We start from the raw sequence: 13,707 nt of genomic DNA on the forward strand, positions 1-13,707 counted from the left end.
ATTTATTTCAGTATTATAAGTAATACTTTATTGGATCAATTTTGTAACTCTTTCGTTGCACATCTCTTTTTCATGACATATATATGTATATATATGTATACATGTAGCTATACAGTCATTTTCTTGCACCCCTTTTTGAGGAATTCCTTGTTAATAAGTATTTCTTTTGAGCCGTTTGGCTTGGTCATCACACCTCTTATGGCCCCAGTACAGTTACTGAGCTCTTGCTTCACCAGCTTCCCTAACGTATTTCACTGATGATTTCTTAAGTTTTTCATATTGCTTTCATTTTGTTTGAGTTATATTTCTTTCACATATAGCTTCAAATTAACTCGTCCCAGGAAATAATATGCTTAGGATTAGATGAACATCCAGAAATGGAGATTTCTCTCAGTATGGTGATAGAACCCCAGCTCTTTTTCACTTTCTTTCCCATAGGCCTGGTGTGGGTAGCAGCAGGGATTATAGAAAAGAAGTTTTTGGAATCTTTCTCAATCATTCAACATATTGTTTCAGAAAGAAAAGAGAAAATGTGGGTTCCATTTATAGCTTGTGTGACTTTAAGTCTCTTATAACAGATCTTTTAATCAAGATGAGCATTACGGACCATGTGTTGGGCATGATGTGGGGAAAACAATAGAGGATATATCTGATCCAACTAAGTGACTGCTTATCAAATCTGCCGCTTTATTTGTACTTATTTAAGGATTCTTGGCCCCCCCCCCTTTTTTTTTTGCATCATTGGGAGGAATTTCACAGAATCTTGGTTTTATTCTTTGTAAAACAGAGGTTATTTTAAAATTCCAATTTGCTTACTTCACAGGCTGTATTAAGTGGAATAATATATAGGGAAAATACTTTGTAAGTTAAAAATGGCTATCATTATATTAATTTACTCACCTTAATCAACACTTTTTTGGGGGGGCAAACTTCATCTAACACTCTGGTGGGTACTGGCAGAGATAAAAATAATACCTTTTATTGGAGGTCTTTGAATTTTATTGAGGAAGACAACACCCACAGGTGCCTAAAGTTAGCTATGTTTAAGGTTCAATATAGACAGAATATAATTTTTCTGGAAAGAGAGCTTTTACTGAGAGCTACTATGTTTGGGGCAGGTTTCATGGATTAGAACTTTGAAATATTAAAAGATCTGGGTAATCGCTCAGAAGAGAGGTGGGCTGCTAGGCAAAGGCCATTTGTTGGAAGTTTTGTTCTTATTAAGTGTTCAAGAAGAGAGCTCTCCATTCATATTATTGCCTTAGTGAATAGGACATAGAATTGCTTTCTGAAAAAATTTTGATAACTGTCTTAGAACACTGAGATATCTAAGGAGTTAAGGAATGTGCCTGCATGGAATTATGCTCAAATTTAAATCAAGTCATATTTAGGTGTATTTTAAGAAAAATAAGGAACAGCTCTTAACAATGGAACAAATGAACATGTCTTACTATAGGCAGCCCTCAAACCAAATAGTATAATTTCAAATGCAAAACATATACAGGTGTGTAAAATACTTCCTACCTGCTATTCACTGCTTGACTGGTTTGATCTCCTTTCTTGATCTCTCAAACCAGTCAATCCTAAAGGAAATCAACCCTGAATATTCATTGGAAGGACTGATGCTGAAGCTGAAGTTCCAGTACTTTGGCCACCTGATGCAAAAATCTGATTCACTGGAAAAGACCCTGTGCTAGGAAAGATTGAAGGCAATAGGAAAAGGGGGTGACAGAGGATGAGATGGTTAGATAGCATCACCCACTCAATGGACATGAATTTGAGCCAACTCCGGGAGATAGTAAGGGACAGGGAAGCCCTGCATGCTGCAGCCCATGGGGTTACAAAGAGTTGGACACTGAGTGACTGAACAACAAATTCACTGCTTACAAATCTGAAATGCTCTGGTATGACAGTGACCAGGCAAATGCACCATTTAAGAATGTTATATAAACCACCTCAACCTCAGGGTGTAAAGCAAAGTCAGTTGTCTTTGCCTTATATATGACATGACTACTGATTTGACTTGGGTCTGAAAGCAATTCCTGAATCTCCCTGGGGAAGGGACTAAAAGGCCCTTGACATCCTATCACCAGGAGTTATCTGCAGGGAAAGCTACATGCTGTGGGTGTGCTGGGAAAATAATTGAAAGCATTCATGGGGAATTAAAAAGCAGATGGTTCAGAAACTACTTTGGGACTTGCAAAGGACTTCAGCCCAAATATAAGGATCTGGACAGAGAAAAGAAAATCTGTGTTAGGGGCAACTGGACTTAAATTCTTGCTGTTTGTCAATGGTAAACATTACTTCATTTTCATCATTGGATGAAAACACCAGATTGACAATGGTGTTATCTCTCACCTAATACTGTGCATTTCAGAGTCGAGATGTTTTCTTGCTAATCTCTCATGCTTGTAGGAAACAGTGTTCCTGGCTTCCATTTTGTGAAAGAAGTAAGAGGAACAGATGGGATGAGAATACTTCTATTTTCCCTCAGTTCTTTTGCAACAGGTTGCTTTATAACAGCTGGAAGTAGGAAGTGGGCTCATCCTGGGAAAGACAGACATTCTATACAATATTTAAAATTTTTTTGTCAGAAAAAAGACTCTGTAAAAAGCCAATAAAAGCACATATTAAAAAGCTGGCTTTTTAATATATACTATTCTGAGTTGGGAGTATGGTAAATTGTGTCTAGCCTCTTTGGGACAATGTTTCCATCCAAAAGGCATAGCTTTTCCCTTCAGTGAGTTTTAAAGTGATGATATCATGGTTAAAGCAAAATGAATTTTAAAGTGGCTAGACTACAACACAAAGCATTTTGATATTCAGATAAATGTTGTGACATGTGAGGCATGTTTTGTAAAGGGTAAGAAGGACAGGAGGAGAATTGTTGCTACAGTAATTAAAGCAGAAGCTTTGTTCTCAGTGCAAATCTGCTCTGATTTGAGGACAGCAGCTCATGGAAAGATCCAAAACTGCAGGTGTAATTAAAACCTTGCATGACCCACATGCAGAATTCCAAATATGACTTGACTTCAGGTTGTCACTCCTTTATATATTATAGCTGTATTTTATATATAATTTTTATTTCTGGGTTAATTTGATGTTGTGACTGACTACTGACTACTTATAGTGTGAATTGCTGTCTTTTATAGAAATATGTAAAATTCCTTGATATCAGTAGAACAAATTTGTGAAATTATCATTAAATCCTCTGGATGACCCTTTGACCTTGATTTACTTTTTTTTCCCCCCCAAATTAAGCATTGGTTTATGTTTTACCTTACCAAATAGATTTCATTCAAAGGCTGGGACTCTGTTTAGACTTGTATTCCTAACAATGCCTATTTGTAGTGTGTTGCACATAGTAGGTACTTAGTAAATACTTGTTTATTTGGTTTTCAATAATTATTCCTAGGTCTCTAATTTTTCTCTGTAGTAAAAAAGATATATAAAAATATAGCAAGGACTATTTATTATCATTGAAGTGTTAGATTATTTATAACAATAGATCTTTGTTTTATTATTCCAATAAGCATTAGCCTTTGTTTTTCATCTTGGTAAAATGTTATGTACCTGGAACTAAAAGTCTTGGGCTTTATCTTAGCCAAAGAATGTGTGTTTAGCTGAGAATGCAATTAGGGGAAGTACTTAACAGATTGTCAATGCAATATTCTTTTAGTCTTAAGCAATCCATATCCTGCTAAAATGTTTGTCTTTTTTTCCCCCCCTCTTCCGGCTGCTGTTCCAGGTCCCTTATTTCACGAGAGTCTTTGGCCTCCTCAAATTTGAGTCTGACAGAAAGTCAGTCGACCTTGAACGTGAAACAAGAGTGGTCGCACGGCTATAGGGCTCTCCCTTCGCTCTCCTCGAACCACAACTCTCAGAATGGCACTGATCTAGGGGACCTAATTAGCCTTCCTCCTGGGACAGCCATGTCCAGCAACAGTGTCTCTAACTCATTGCCACCCTACCTTTTCGGTATGGAAAATAGCCACTCTCCTTACCCCAGTCCCCGACACTCTTCAGCCAGGTCCCACTCGGCCCGCTCCAAGAAGAGAGCACTGTCCTTGTCCCCGTTGTCCGATGGCATCGGGATAGACTTCAATACCATCATCCGCACCTCGCCCACGTCCTTGGTCGCCTACATCAACGGTTCGAGGGCTTCCCCCGCCAACATGTCTCCACAGCCTGAGGTCTACGGGCATTTCCTGGGAGTGCGAGGCAGCTGTATTCCCCAGCCGTGCTCAATGCCAAGCAGCCAGAAGGGTGTGCGAGTGGCCAGCGGCGGCCTGGCTCTCCCGGCCTATGATGAGGACGGTGCACTGGAGTATGAGCGCATGCAGCAGCTGGAGCACGGCGGCCTCCAACCCGGCCTGGTCAACAACATGGTGGTGCAGCACGGCCTGCCGGACCCTGCCGGCCACACGGCCGGCCTGCTGAAGACGGAGCGCCTGGATGACTTCCCTGGCGGCGTCCTGGACCTGCCCCCCGCACCCTCTCTGCCTCCTCTGCCACCACCGCCCCAGCCCCAAGGCCCCCCGCCACCCTACCATGCCCACCCGCATCTGCAGCACCCAGAGCTGGTCCACCAGGCCCAGCCGCTGGCCCTGCCTCAGGCCACCCTGGAGGAGGATGGGGAGATGGATGACGTTGGGGGCAAGCACTGCTGTCGCTGGATCGACTGCAGTGCCTTATATGACCAGCAGGAGGAACTTGTGCGGCACATCGAGAAGGTTCATATAGACCAGCGCAAAGGGGAAGACTTCACTTGCTTCTGGGCCGGTTGTCCTCGAAGGTACAAGCCATTTAATGCCCGCTATAAACTGTTGATCCACATGAGAGTTCACTCGGGGGAAAAGCCCAACAAGTGTTCGGTGAGTCTGCTAAAGCCCCCTGGAGCCATTGAAGGTGTATGTGGTTTTCCAAACTCTGCCACAAGTTGGGGAGTGTTTTCTTTTATGGAGTTTGGGTGCTGGAGGTCTAGGTATCCATGAGATTTGACTCCTCTTCAGCCTGAGGAAGGGGAAAGTTTCTTTAATTATTAATGGCTGGGGTATCTCTCCACTTTAGATTCTCTTCTGCAAATGTATATGATCAGGGGAGGTTCATCTGCCACACTGTCCAAAATCTTAGAAAATTGATTCCCATCAGGCACCAGCTTAAAGTTGCTGAAATGTGCAGGGCAGAGAAACACACACCACACCACCAGCAAGCTTTAGCTCTTTTCCAAAGTAAATATTCAGTGACTTCCCCTTCCCTGCAATAACTGGGTGAGTATTAGGGTTAGAGTGATGGTTCTGATATTTGGAAAGGAACTCACACTTAGCAACTTGGCTAGTAAAAATGTTGCTGCATACACCCACGGGCCTGCACACTGCACACTCCAAGGCTGTGAGACTAGTTAATGATTTATAGCCAGCATTAAAACACTCAGGGATACCACAGGAGCAGAATCTGACTGGATCTCCCTGAACTTTAAGGAGAGGAAATTGGGTGAAAATGTATAAAGACAAAGAACCCAGAGGGGACTGTGCCTTTGGTGTTGAAAGAAGTTGGCATGGTGTCTTTCTCCCCATCTCCCCCTTTCACATCATCAATCCTGGAACTATCTCTCTTTGCAAAATTTACTATTTTTGAATAATATAACTCTTAAATGGTTGCACAATCATTTCACACCTAACAGAAACCCTCTGGGTTTACAAGCCGGACATCACACTTGGGATCACAGGGTGGCTTTGCACAATCTCAGACAGCTCGCTTAACTCTTGGAAAAAGAAGAGCATGTGTTTTATGTTAGTCCAGATGGACAAGAATATTTCTTTTAGAGTTAAAAATCTGAGAATTGTAGGTATTTCCTGGATATTGAATATGTTGCAGGTCACTTAATGTGTGAAATATATATATATATATATATATATATATATATATATATATATATATGATTTTGAAAAGGAACTTATTTAGATGGTGGCGCCACAGCCAGAGTCCCTTCTTTTTGTAGTATGTCTTGATAATAAAGAATATGGCCCATATTTGCCATGTTAATGTTTGATTATAGATTGGCCAAGTTGTCGGATTCATGTAAAAACAAACCAAACAGGTGGTAGTTGTAAGGCAAGTATTAGAAGCAATTTTTTCACCATCCAGTAGGTACTTTTGAAAAGGTTTTAAGAATTTCTGGAGGAATGAAATTGCATTTCTTGTCGTTACATTATGCCCCATGTTATGATTTTTCTTAAGGAAAACTTGAAGCTGATATATTGTAAGAATGCCAGGTTATATGACTGAAAAGAATAATTGCATTCCAGCCAACAAAACCTTACTCTGTCAGTAAGGTTCTGCATTAAAAATGCCAGAAAGAGACAAGCAATTGAAGGCAATTCCATTTACTCTGTTTGGAACACACTGGCCTGTTGCAGGCAAGAGAGACATTCAGTCTCTGAAGGAAAACAGTCCAACCTTTTAGTTCTGACTAATCCTGGCTGAAAATAGTTTGCTGGATTTGGCTTTACTGAAATAAACATAAAGGCTTGAATTATCCCCCCAAAATTTTTTTTTGCATTGCAAAATTAATTTTTGTGCAATAGGATTTCCCTATTTTCCCAACTGTTCCCAGATTTTGAAAAAACGTATAACTTTGTAAAGTTGACTTTTGCTAAAGTGCATGATGACTATTAAAAATAGAAATGCTTCAATGAAAGAATAAGCTGAGAGGTGAATGTTTGTAGGCATCTGCCTAGTTTTTCTTTTTTTTTTTTTAATTTTATTTTATTTTTAAACTTTACATAATTGTATTAATTTCATGATATTATTCAAGATGGGTATGGGAAATGATTACTCTCTCTCACCTGGTCTGCCCACCCCCACTGCTAGATGAAATCTTTGCAAAATTTAGATTGCTAAATTTAATAGCATATCAGATTAAGGCCCACAAAGCATTAACTTACATGTTATAGCGCAAATGTATTAGTACAGGGTTTCTTAGGGGCTGACTAATGTTGTAGCTCTCATCTTGGGACTATATATTTTTAGCAGGGAGACATCCATTTTCCCATAAAACATACATATCATGAGCATTCTGTCTTCTGAAAACTGTTATGTTGCTACATGTCATCTGCTTGATTTGTAAGGTTGTAGTTAACTGGTAGCAAATAATTTTGCTCTGAAAGTTTAGTAATCCTCTCAAGTTGTAGCCCATGGAGAGAAGACATATTGTGTATAATGTGGATGCATATCTGAAAAAGATGCATGTTTCTGCCTTTTGCAAAACCAGTCTTTGCACTCTCAGAATCCAAACAGAAAGAACTATTAAAACTCATCTGTTTCATCTCTCACTTTTTAGAAACTGATGGTAGTTGATTAAAAGCTCAAGATCTTTGCCAAGTAAAATGACCACGTTCTTCTTTTGGAGACATGAAGTGATCTTTGGGTTTTTATGGCTGTGTCACATGCTGCAAAGACTAGGAGTAATTTAAATTAAAAGGCCTAGTCCACTTTTGTTTTACTTATGTTTAACTGCTACTAATTTTCTGTGGACCACAGTTAGAGTTAGTCATCATTTTCACTCCCTTAGCTTATTGACCCAGGAAAGATGTGATGACCCAGTTGTGTTTGGTGACCATGACTACGGGCAGCCCAATGAGCTTCTGGAAGTCATGGTAAAAGAAGGGTGTGTGAAAGGGCTATTCAGTGACAGCCTGCTTACAGTAAGAGGCTACCACTGGTGTCCTCCCTTGATGCCAAATTCCATTTCATGCATGGGAGAGCACATTCTCAGAGTCTCTGACTGTAACTCCTCAGCCTTACCCAGAACTCTGGGATTTAGATCACTCAGGACTTTAGGTGGCAGAACTGGGGGAGGATTGCTAATTTATTACTTGGTTAACTTACTGGAAGAAGAGAATGGTTTCTTTTCTCTTTCCCACCCAAACAACTCCACCCTTCTGTAGATCTCATTCTTACTGCTTCTCTGGAAAGTCAACCAGCTGCTCTCTTTTCAATCTTAGCCTTGATTACAAAGATATTCCCAGCCAATGGCAAAGTGCTGGAGGGGTAAAGGCCTTAGCAGGCAGGCAGACAGACCTCAGTTAAATCAGAAACTGGAATATATCAGTACTATATTAAAAAATACCTGAGTCCATTCACTTTTGTCTACTAATACAGCAACTTGTAGGCATGATATTATTCTATTTAGACCTTCCTGAGCTTAGACCACCCTTAACATTGATGAATCTCAGAAGTATCAAAACTTTTGAGCATTTCCAGGTATAACTTTGCTGAATTCAATTTTTTTTTTTTCTGAGATGATAAGGTTTCAAATTATCAACTCAGAGCAAGTAATGAAGCTTTATAATTAGTTTCTTTCCCAAATCCCTGTTTCATGTTCATTAAAGGACAACATAAAGTATAACCCAAAACTATAGATGTACACTGTGTGCTGTGATTAGTCGCTGAGTCGTGTCTGACTGTTTGCAACCCCTTGGATGGTAGCCCGCCAGGCTTCTCTGTCCATGGGGATTCTCCAGGCAAGAATACTGGTGTAGGTTACCATGCCCTCCTCCAGGGGATCTTCCCAACCCAGGAATGGAACCCAGGTCTCCTGCATTGCAAGTGGCTTCTTTACCATCTGAGCCTCCAAGGAAGCCCAGGAATCCTGGGGTGGGTAGCCTGTCCTTTCTCCAGGGGATCTTCCCAATTCAGGAATCCAACTGGGGTTTCCTACATTGCAGGAGGATGCTTTACCAGCTGAGCTACTAGGGAAGCCCATAGGTGTACACTAACCATCCCTAATGATAGCTACATTAAGTGTTCCAACAGAGTGCTCACTGAGAATGTTTGTAACATAGTAGGTCTTTTTGCCATTAAATCGAAGAGTGTGCAACACCTAGAAAGCATTCCCAGGAAGAAGTGCTCTGAATGAGGCCGGGTACACTCTGTCTGCTAGTACTTATCATGAGAAAGCCTATCTGATCAGAGCAAAGTGAGCAGAGGGGCAGGGTTCCACTGCCAGGATCAGAAACACTGATCCTGGCCTTTGTACACAATAGAAAGCAGTTGTGCTGGGAGGTTAGGGAGTGTTAATAAGGGAATTAGGGGGAATGTGGGTCACCACTTAAATTTTGCTTATTTTTCCTGGATGAATTTTATCCAATAGCAAAAAGGAATTTTGCAAAACTTTTACCCACCCACAGATTTTCATGAAAATGTCACTGACCAAAGACAGCTTTGAATCTTGTATGAATTGACTCATTTCTCCGCAGGCATTTTGCCTGGCAAAATTCACAGTATTTGCTTTGGCTTGACTATTGGGTCATTTGCTTTTTAAGTAACATTGGATTATGGAATACAAGAAAATAAATACAGAGCTGGGGCCATGTCCCCATTCCTCTTTTATGGCCTGATTTATGGGTTCATGAGCCAGCTTTAGCCATGTAAGACATTTCTTGAGGAAAAGTAAATTCATTGTAAAATGTGGAAGAAGGCTTCTTCCCCCCACATCCTTTATTATTTTGATAAGATTTAGCATTGATGTGGTGACCACAAATTAACTGAACAGAAGGAACCTCAGAAAAATATCATCTAAGCATAACTATTAGTTATCACTCCATAATCTTCATATTGGCAACAGTTAATAAATTCTCATAGTGTCACATGTTGGAGAATATGGAGAAACTAGTGAGAGTAAATTAGTCTAACTATTTTGGGGAAAAAATTGTGACTATCTAGCAAACATGAAGTTGAGAATGTATAACAAAACTCTAAGTGTCTTCCCTGGAGCAACTTTTGGTGTCAGGAAGACATACAAAGAGGTTTTTATTATACCTTTGTTTTTTAAAAAATTATAAATGACTTATCTGTCCATAGATAAGATACATCAGTAAACTGTGGCTTATTCCTAATGAAATAATATGAAGAAATTGAAAATTAATGTACTGTATATAAACCGATGTATCTATATATTGATAAATAACATGGATAAATAGATAACAATATTAAATGAAACAATTATATGCAAGAGGGTATATACAGTGTAATACAATTTATGTGTATTTAAACATATGCTAAGCAGTGTTATATAGTTGTTGTAGATACATAGATACATAATTACTTAATACGTAATACAAAATACAATAAAATCATGTAGGCAGGATAACTTTAGGATAGTAGATACTTCTAGAGACAAAAGAAATAGGAATATATGGGATGTAGGGATTTTGCTTTATCTTTTATCCAAAGAATAACAGAAATGAAACAAAGATGGAAAAGTATTAAAATTATTTTAGCTTAGTGGTGGTAATACAGGTGTCATAGGTATCTTATAATATTCTCTATGTGTTGCTGCTCATTTGAAATATTTTACAACTATAAATATAAATTTTTATCTAAAAAGAAAAGAAAATCAATGAGTATAACAGTCTAACTCTGTTCCATACATAACAGTTTTTAAGATGAGGAGAAAAAAACCTAGGAAAATTAAGTGATTATTCTGAGACTAATAAGTTGTTTGGCCATTGTCTACTTATTCCAAGGAAGTGGTTTTCCACCTTGACTGACATTGGAATTGGCTGAAAAGATTTATGAAATACCCATAACTTGACCATACTCCCAGAGTCTGTGATGTAATTGGTCGGGGATGTAGCTTTCCAGGTGATTCTAAAGTACAGAAGGGTGAGAATCAGCGCTCTAAAAGCTTCCACATTCTGACATTGAACTCAAGAGAGATGAAAGCCTACCCTGTTATCTCAGGTAAGGTGTAGGGAGGCACTGTTTAATAGAAAGTACATTTTCATTATCATCAATGCCCTGACAATGATTAGGGTACTCTTGTGTTCCCTTGGAATAAAATTCAAGACGAGATAAGATTACAGAGTAGCTCTGGTAGTGGCAGAAGGCTTTCAACTGAGTGTCCATTTCATATTCAGAGTATTCTCTCTCTACAATTAATAGTCAGTTTTTTTTTTTAATTTTTATTTTATTTTTTTATTTTATTTTATTTTTAAATCTGAAACACTGTATTAGTTTTGCCAAACATCTAAATGAATCCGCCACAGGTATACATGTGCTCCCCACCCTGAACCCTCCTCCCTCCTCCCTCCCCACACCATCCCTCTGGGTCATCCCAGTGCACCAGCCCCAAAAGATTGGGATGAGACTGTGCTGAGTAATGAATGTCATTGCCACCTCTTTGCCTCTTGAGTTAAAAGTGGAACTGACAGATTTGTCACATTATTCCCATTGCTAAAGGTAATATAGTGTTTTTCCTTCCAACTACCATGCATGCAGCCTTTCTGCTTTTAATATAAAATTATCTTCAAAACATTTTTGCTACTATGGATGTTTCTGAAGAGTTGGTAAATTACCAAAATATTGAATTTTTCCTTTTAGCAAATCTGCCTGATATGATTAAATAAATAAAATTAACATTAATATCCTCTTTGTCTCTTGAGGCCGAAGTATCACCAGTGAAACATCTGGTAAAGATCAGAGAGAGGATAGTTTCCAAATCGTATCCCACAAGGCATCAGTCTGTCAAATATTTAATGCAAACTCAATGATTTAAAAAGATACAACTAAATCACAAAATTATTTCCCAGCAAGTTTACATAAGAAGGAGATACCACCATATCTATCTGTGTATGTACATATCCAACATAGTGTAGACATATATATGTCACCATAAATTACAAACCCATTAGTATGGGGAAAAAAAAAAAAACCACAGAAATTCTCATCAGATGGGGCATTGACCACAGTTTATAAGGCTTCTGTCAAATTGGATTTTACGTCCCCAAATACAATTTAGAAAGCTTCCATTTGGTAGTGGTTTGATTTTATTTTCCTTTGGAAGGTATTTAATCCACTTTACCTGGGGAACTGGCCTTTCATGAACTTTGTCCTGAAAATAAATTCATAGCAGATTTGGGAAAACATTTCGTAGCAAGTCATGGTTTATGTTTCTTTGCCCTGCACATCTAGTATTAATGAAAATCAATAGATAATGAGAGAAACTTTAAGAGGCTAAATATTTGAGGCTTTATCCTCATTAAGCAAAATCATTAACTACATGGGGGTTAATGTTCCTTTTAGATCATATTTGTTTTGTGGTTTTCCTCTAATTTCATGCTCTGAAATAATGTTTTTAAAATTAGAAAAAATTATGGTAATCTTTTCCTAAGTGATCTAATTAAGGGAATATATTTCAGATCTTTTGAGGTTTATTCATATGTAGATTTTAAAACGTGTTTTTCCTAGTTTCAGTGTGAAAAATTAGTTTGGCAGTTTTTTAGACATGCCTTTTGGACCTTTGGAATATTTCTTGATTACCTTTGCTTTGAGAGGTTGTGTTGATATCTTTGGAGTCCAAATACAATTCAAGTATGTAGAGTGAAAGACCACGGTTATGTTTTCATGAAAGAAGTGTCCTGATTTTCTTTGGTGTTTCAAAAGTGTTTTGTTCAAACTTTGGGTAGAATGATGTGGAAAGAGATTTTTTTTTTTTCTGGGCAGATTTATTAGTTTCTGTTGTAATTACTGAATCAGGGCTTCTGTGCTATCAATAAGACAATGAATGTTGCAATCTTGGACAGTGGATATGTGGCTGGCAAACACAAAACCTGGGTGAGCAGGCTCAATTTTCCATTTACTCCAACTATGGGCAGCCTCAACCAGAGAGGAGGTTGGTTGGTTTGGTTAGGTGTCATCACTTGTATCAGAGGTTGGTTTAGATAGAAATTTGATGAGAAAATGGAATGAAACTGGTGTGTTCTTATTTTGCAGCACACTATTTTTATTTTCTTGGGTCATGGATCCTAGATGTGAGTACAGAGAACAACTAATACTTTTGAATTTTTAAGAATTAAAAATGATTAATTTGAAAAGTTATTGAGAAACTGGAAAATGAGATCACCTAGTTCTGGGCAGACAGGGCAATGTGCATGAGTAATTGAACTTAGTGTGAGCATATAGTTTATTATTCAAACTGGGACATTTTTGAGTGTGAAAGGGATTCTCTTTTCCTGAAATATTGGTATAAACCAGACTTGTCTTGGGAAAACCAGGATGTATAGTTGTCCTACCAAATAGTATGTGCACTGATGTGTCGTCCACCCAATTAGTGCATGCTCGTTCATTCATTGGATCACTCAGTACAAGCCATGTACCATGCCCTGTTCTAGAAGCTGGGAGTGGGTAGGTACTGAAATAATGGGACATTCTTTTAAGGAGAGGTGACGGCTATGAAAATAGTTATTTACACAGTGAAAACAAGGGCTCTGATATAGGTCTATGCAAGTTGTTTTAATGGGAAAACAGGGAAAGAAGCTTCCAACTATGTAGAGTCTTAAGGAAGGTGACTGCATCTTGAAAGAAGACAGTGATTCTTGCAGAGAAAAGGAAGGAAGCCATTCGAGTGGAGCACCACAATATGTGATAACTCGGGGGTCAAAGAGTCCAGGAAAGAAACAATTCGTAGGTAGTTCAATGGTCCAAGACTAGGTAGGAAAGGGAAGGGAGGCTTGAAACTTACTTTGAACTAATAACAAAGGACTTTTACTATCAAACACGGGTAATATTTTGAAAACTAGAAGAAATTACACACCTAATACAAATGCAAATGCAAATGCATTTGTTAATACAAATGCAAAATTGGTTAAAACAAAAATCTTTAAAAGCAGCATCCCTAAGGTATGAAGCACTCCGCTTTAGTGC

General features: G+C 38.6%; 1 protein-coding gene across 3 annotated transcripts in view; it reads left to right on the forward strand.

The window, feature by feature from the left end:
- The window catches only part of LOC129650049 (zinc finger protein GLIS3-like), a 175,683-nt gene extending 169,842 nt beyond the window's left edge, over positions 1-5,841 (forward strand). For all 3 annotated transcript variants that reach the window (XM_055578186.1, XM_055578187.1, XM_055578185.1), the window contains one exon: positions 3,749-5,841. In XM_055578186.1, the coding sequence (XP_055434161.1) occupies positions 3,749-4,994 (1,246 nt within the window). In that variant the 3' untranslated portion in view covers positions 4,995-5,841. The remainder of the gene's footprint in view (positions 1-3,748) is intronic.
- The last annotated feature ends 7,866 nt before the right edge of the window (positions 5,842-13,707 follow it).

Source organism: Bubalus kerabau, chromosome 4, assembly GCF_029407905.1.
Source record: "Bubalus kerabau isolate K-KA32 ecotype Philippines breed swamp buffalo chromosome 4, PCC_UOA_SB_1v2, whole genome shotgun sequence".
NCBI lineage: Eukaryota > Metazoa > Chordata > Mammalia > Artiodactyla > Bovidae > Bubalus > Bubalus kerabau.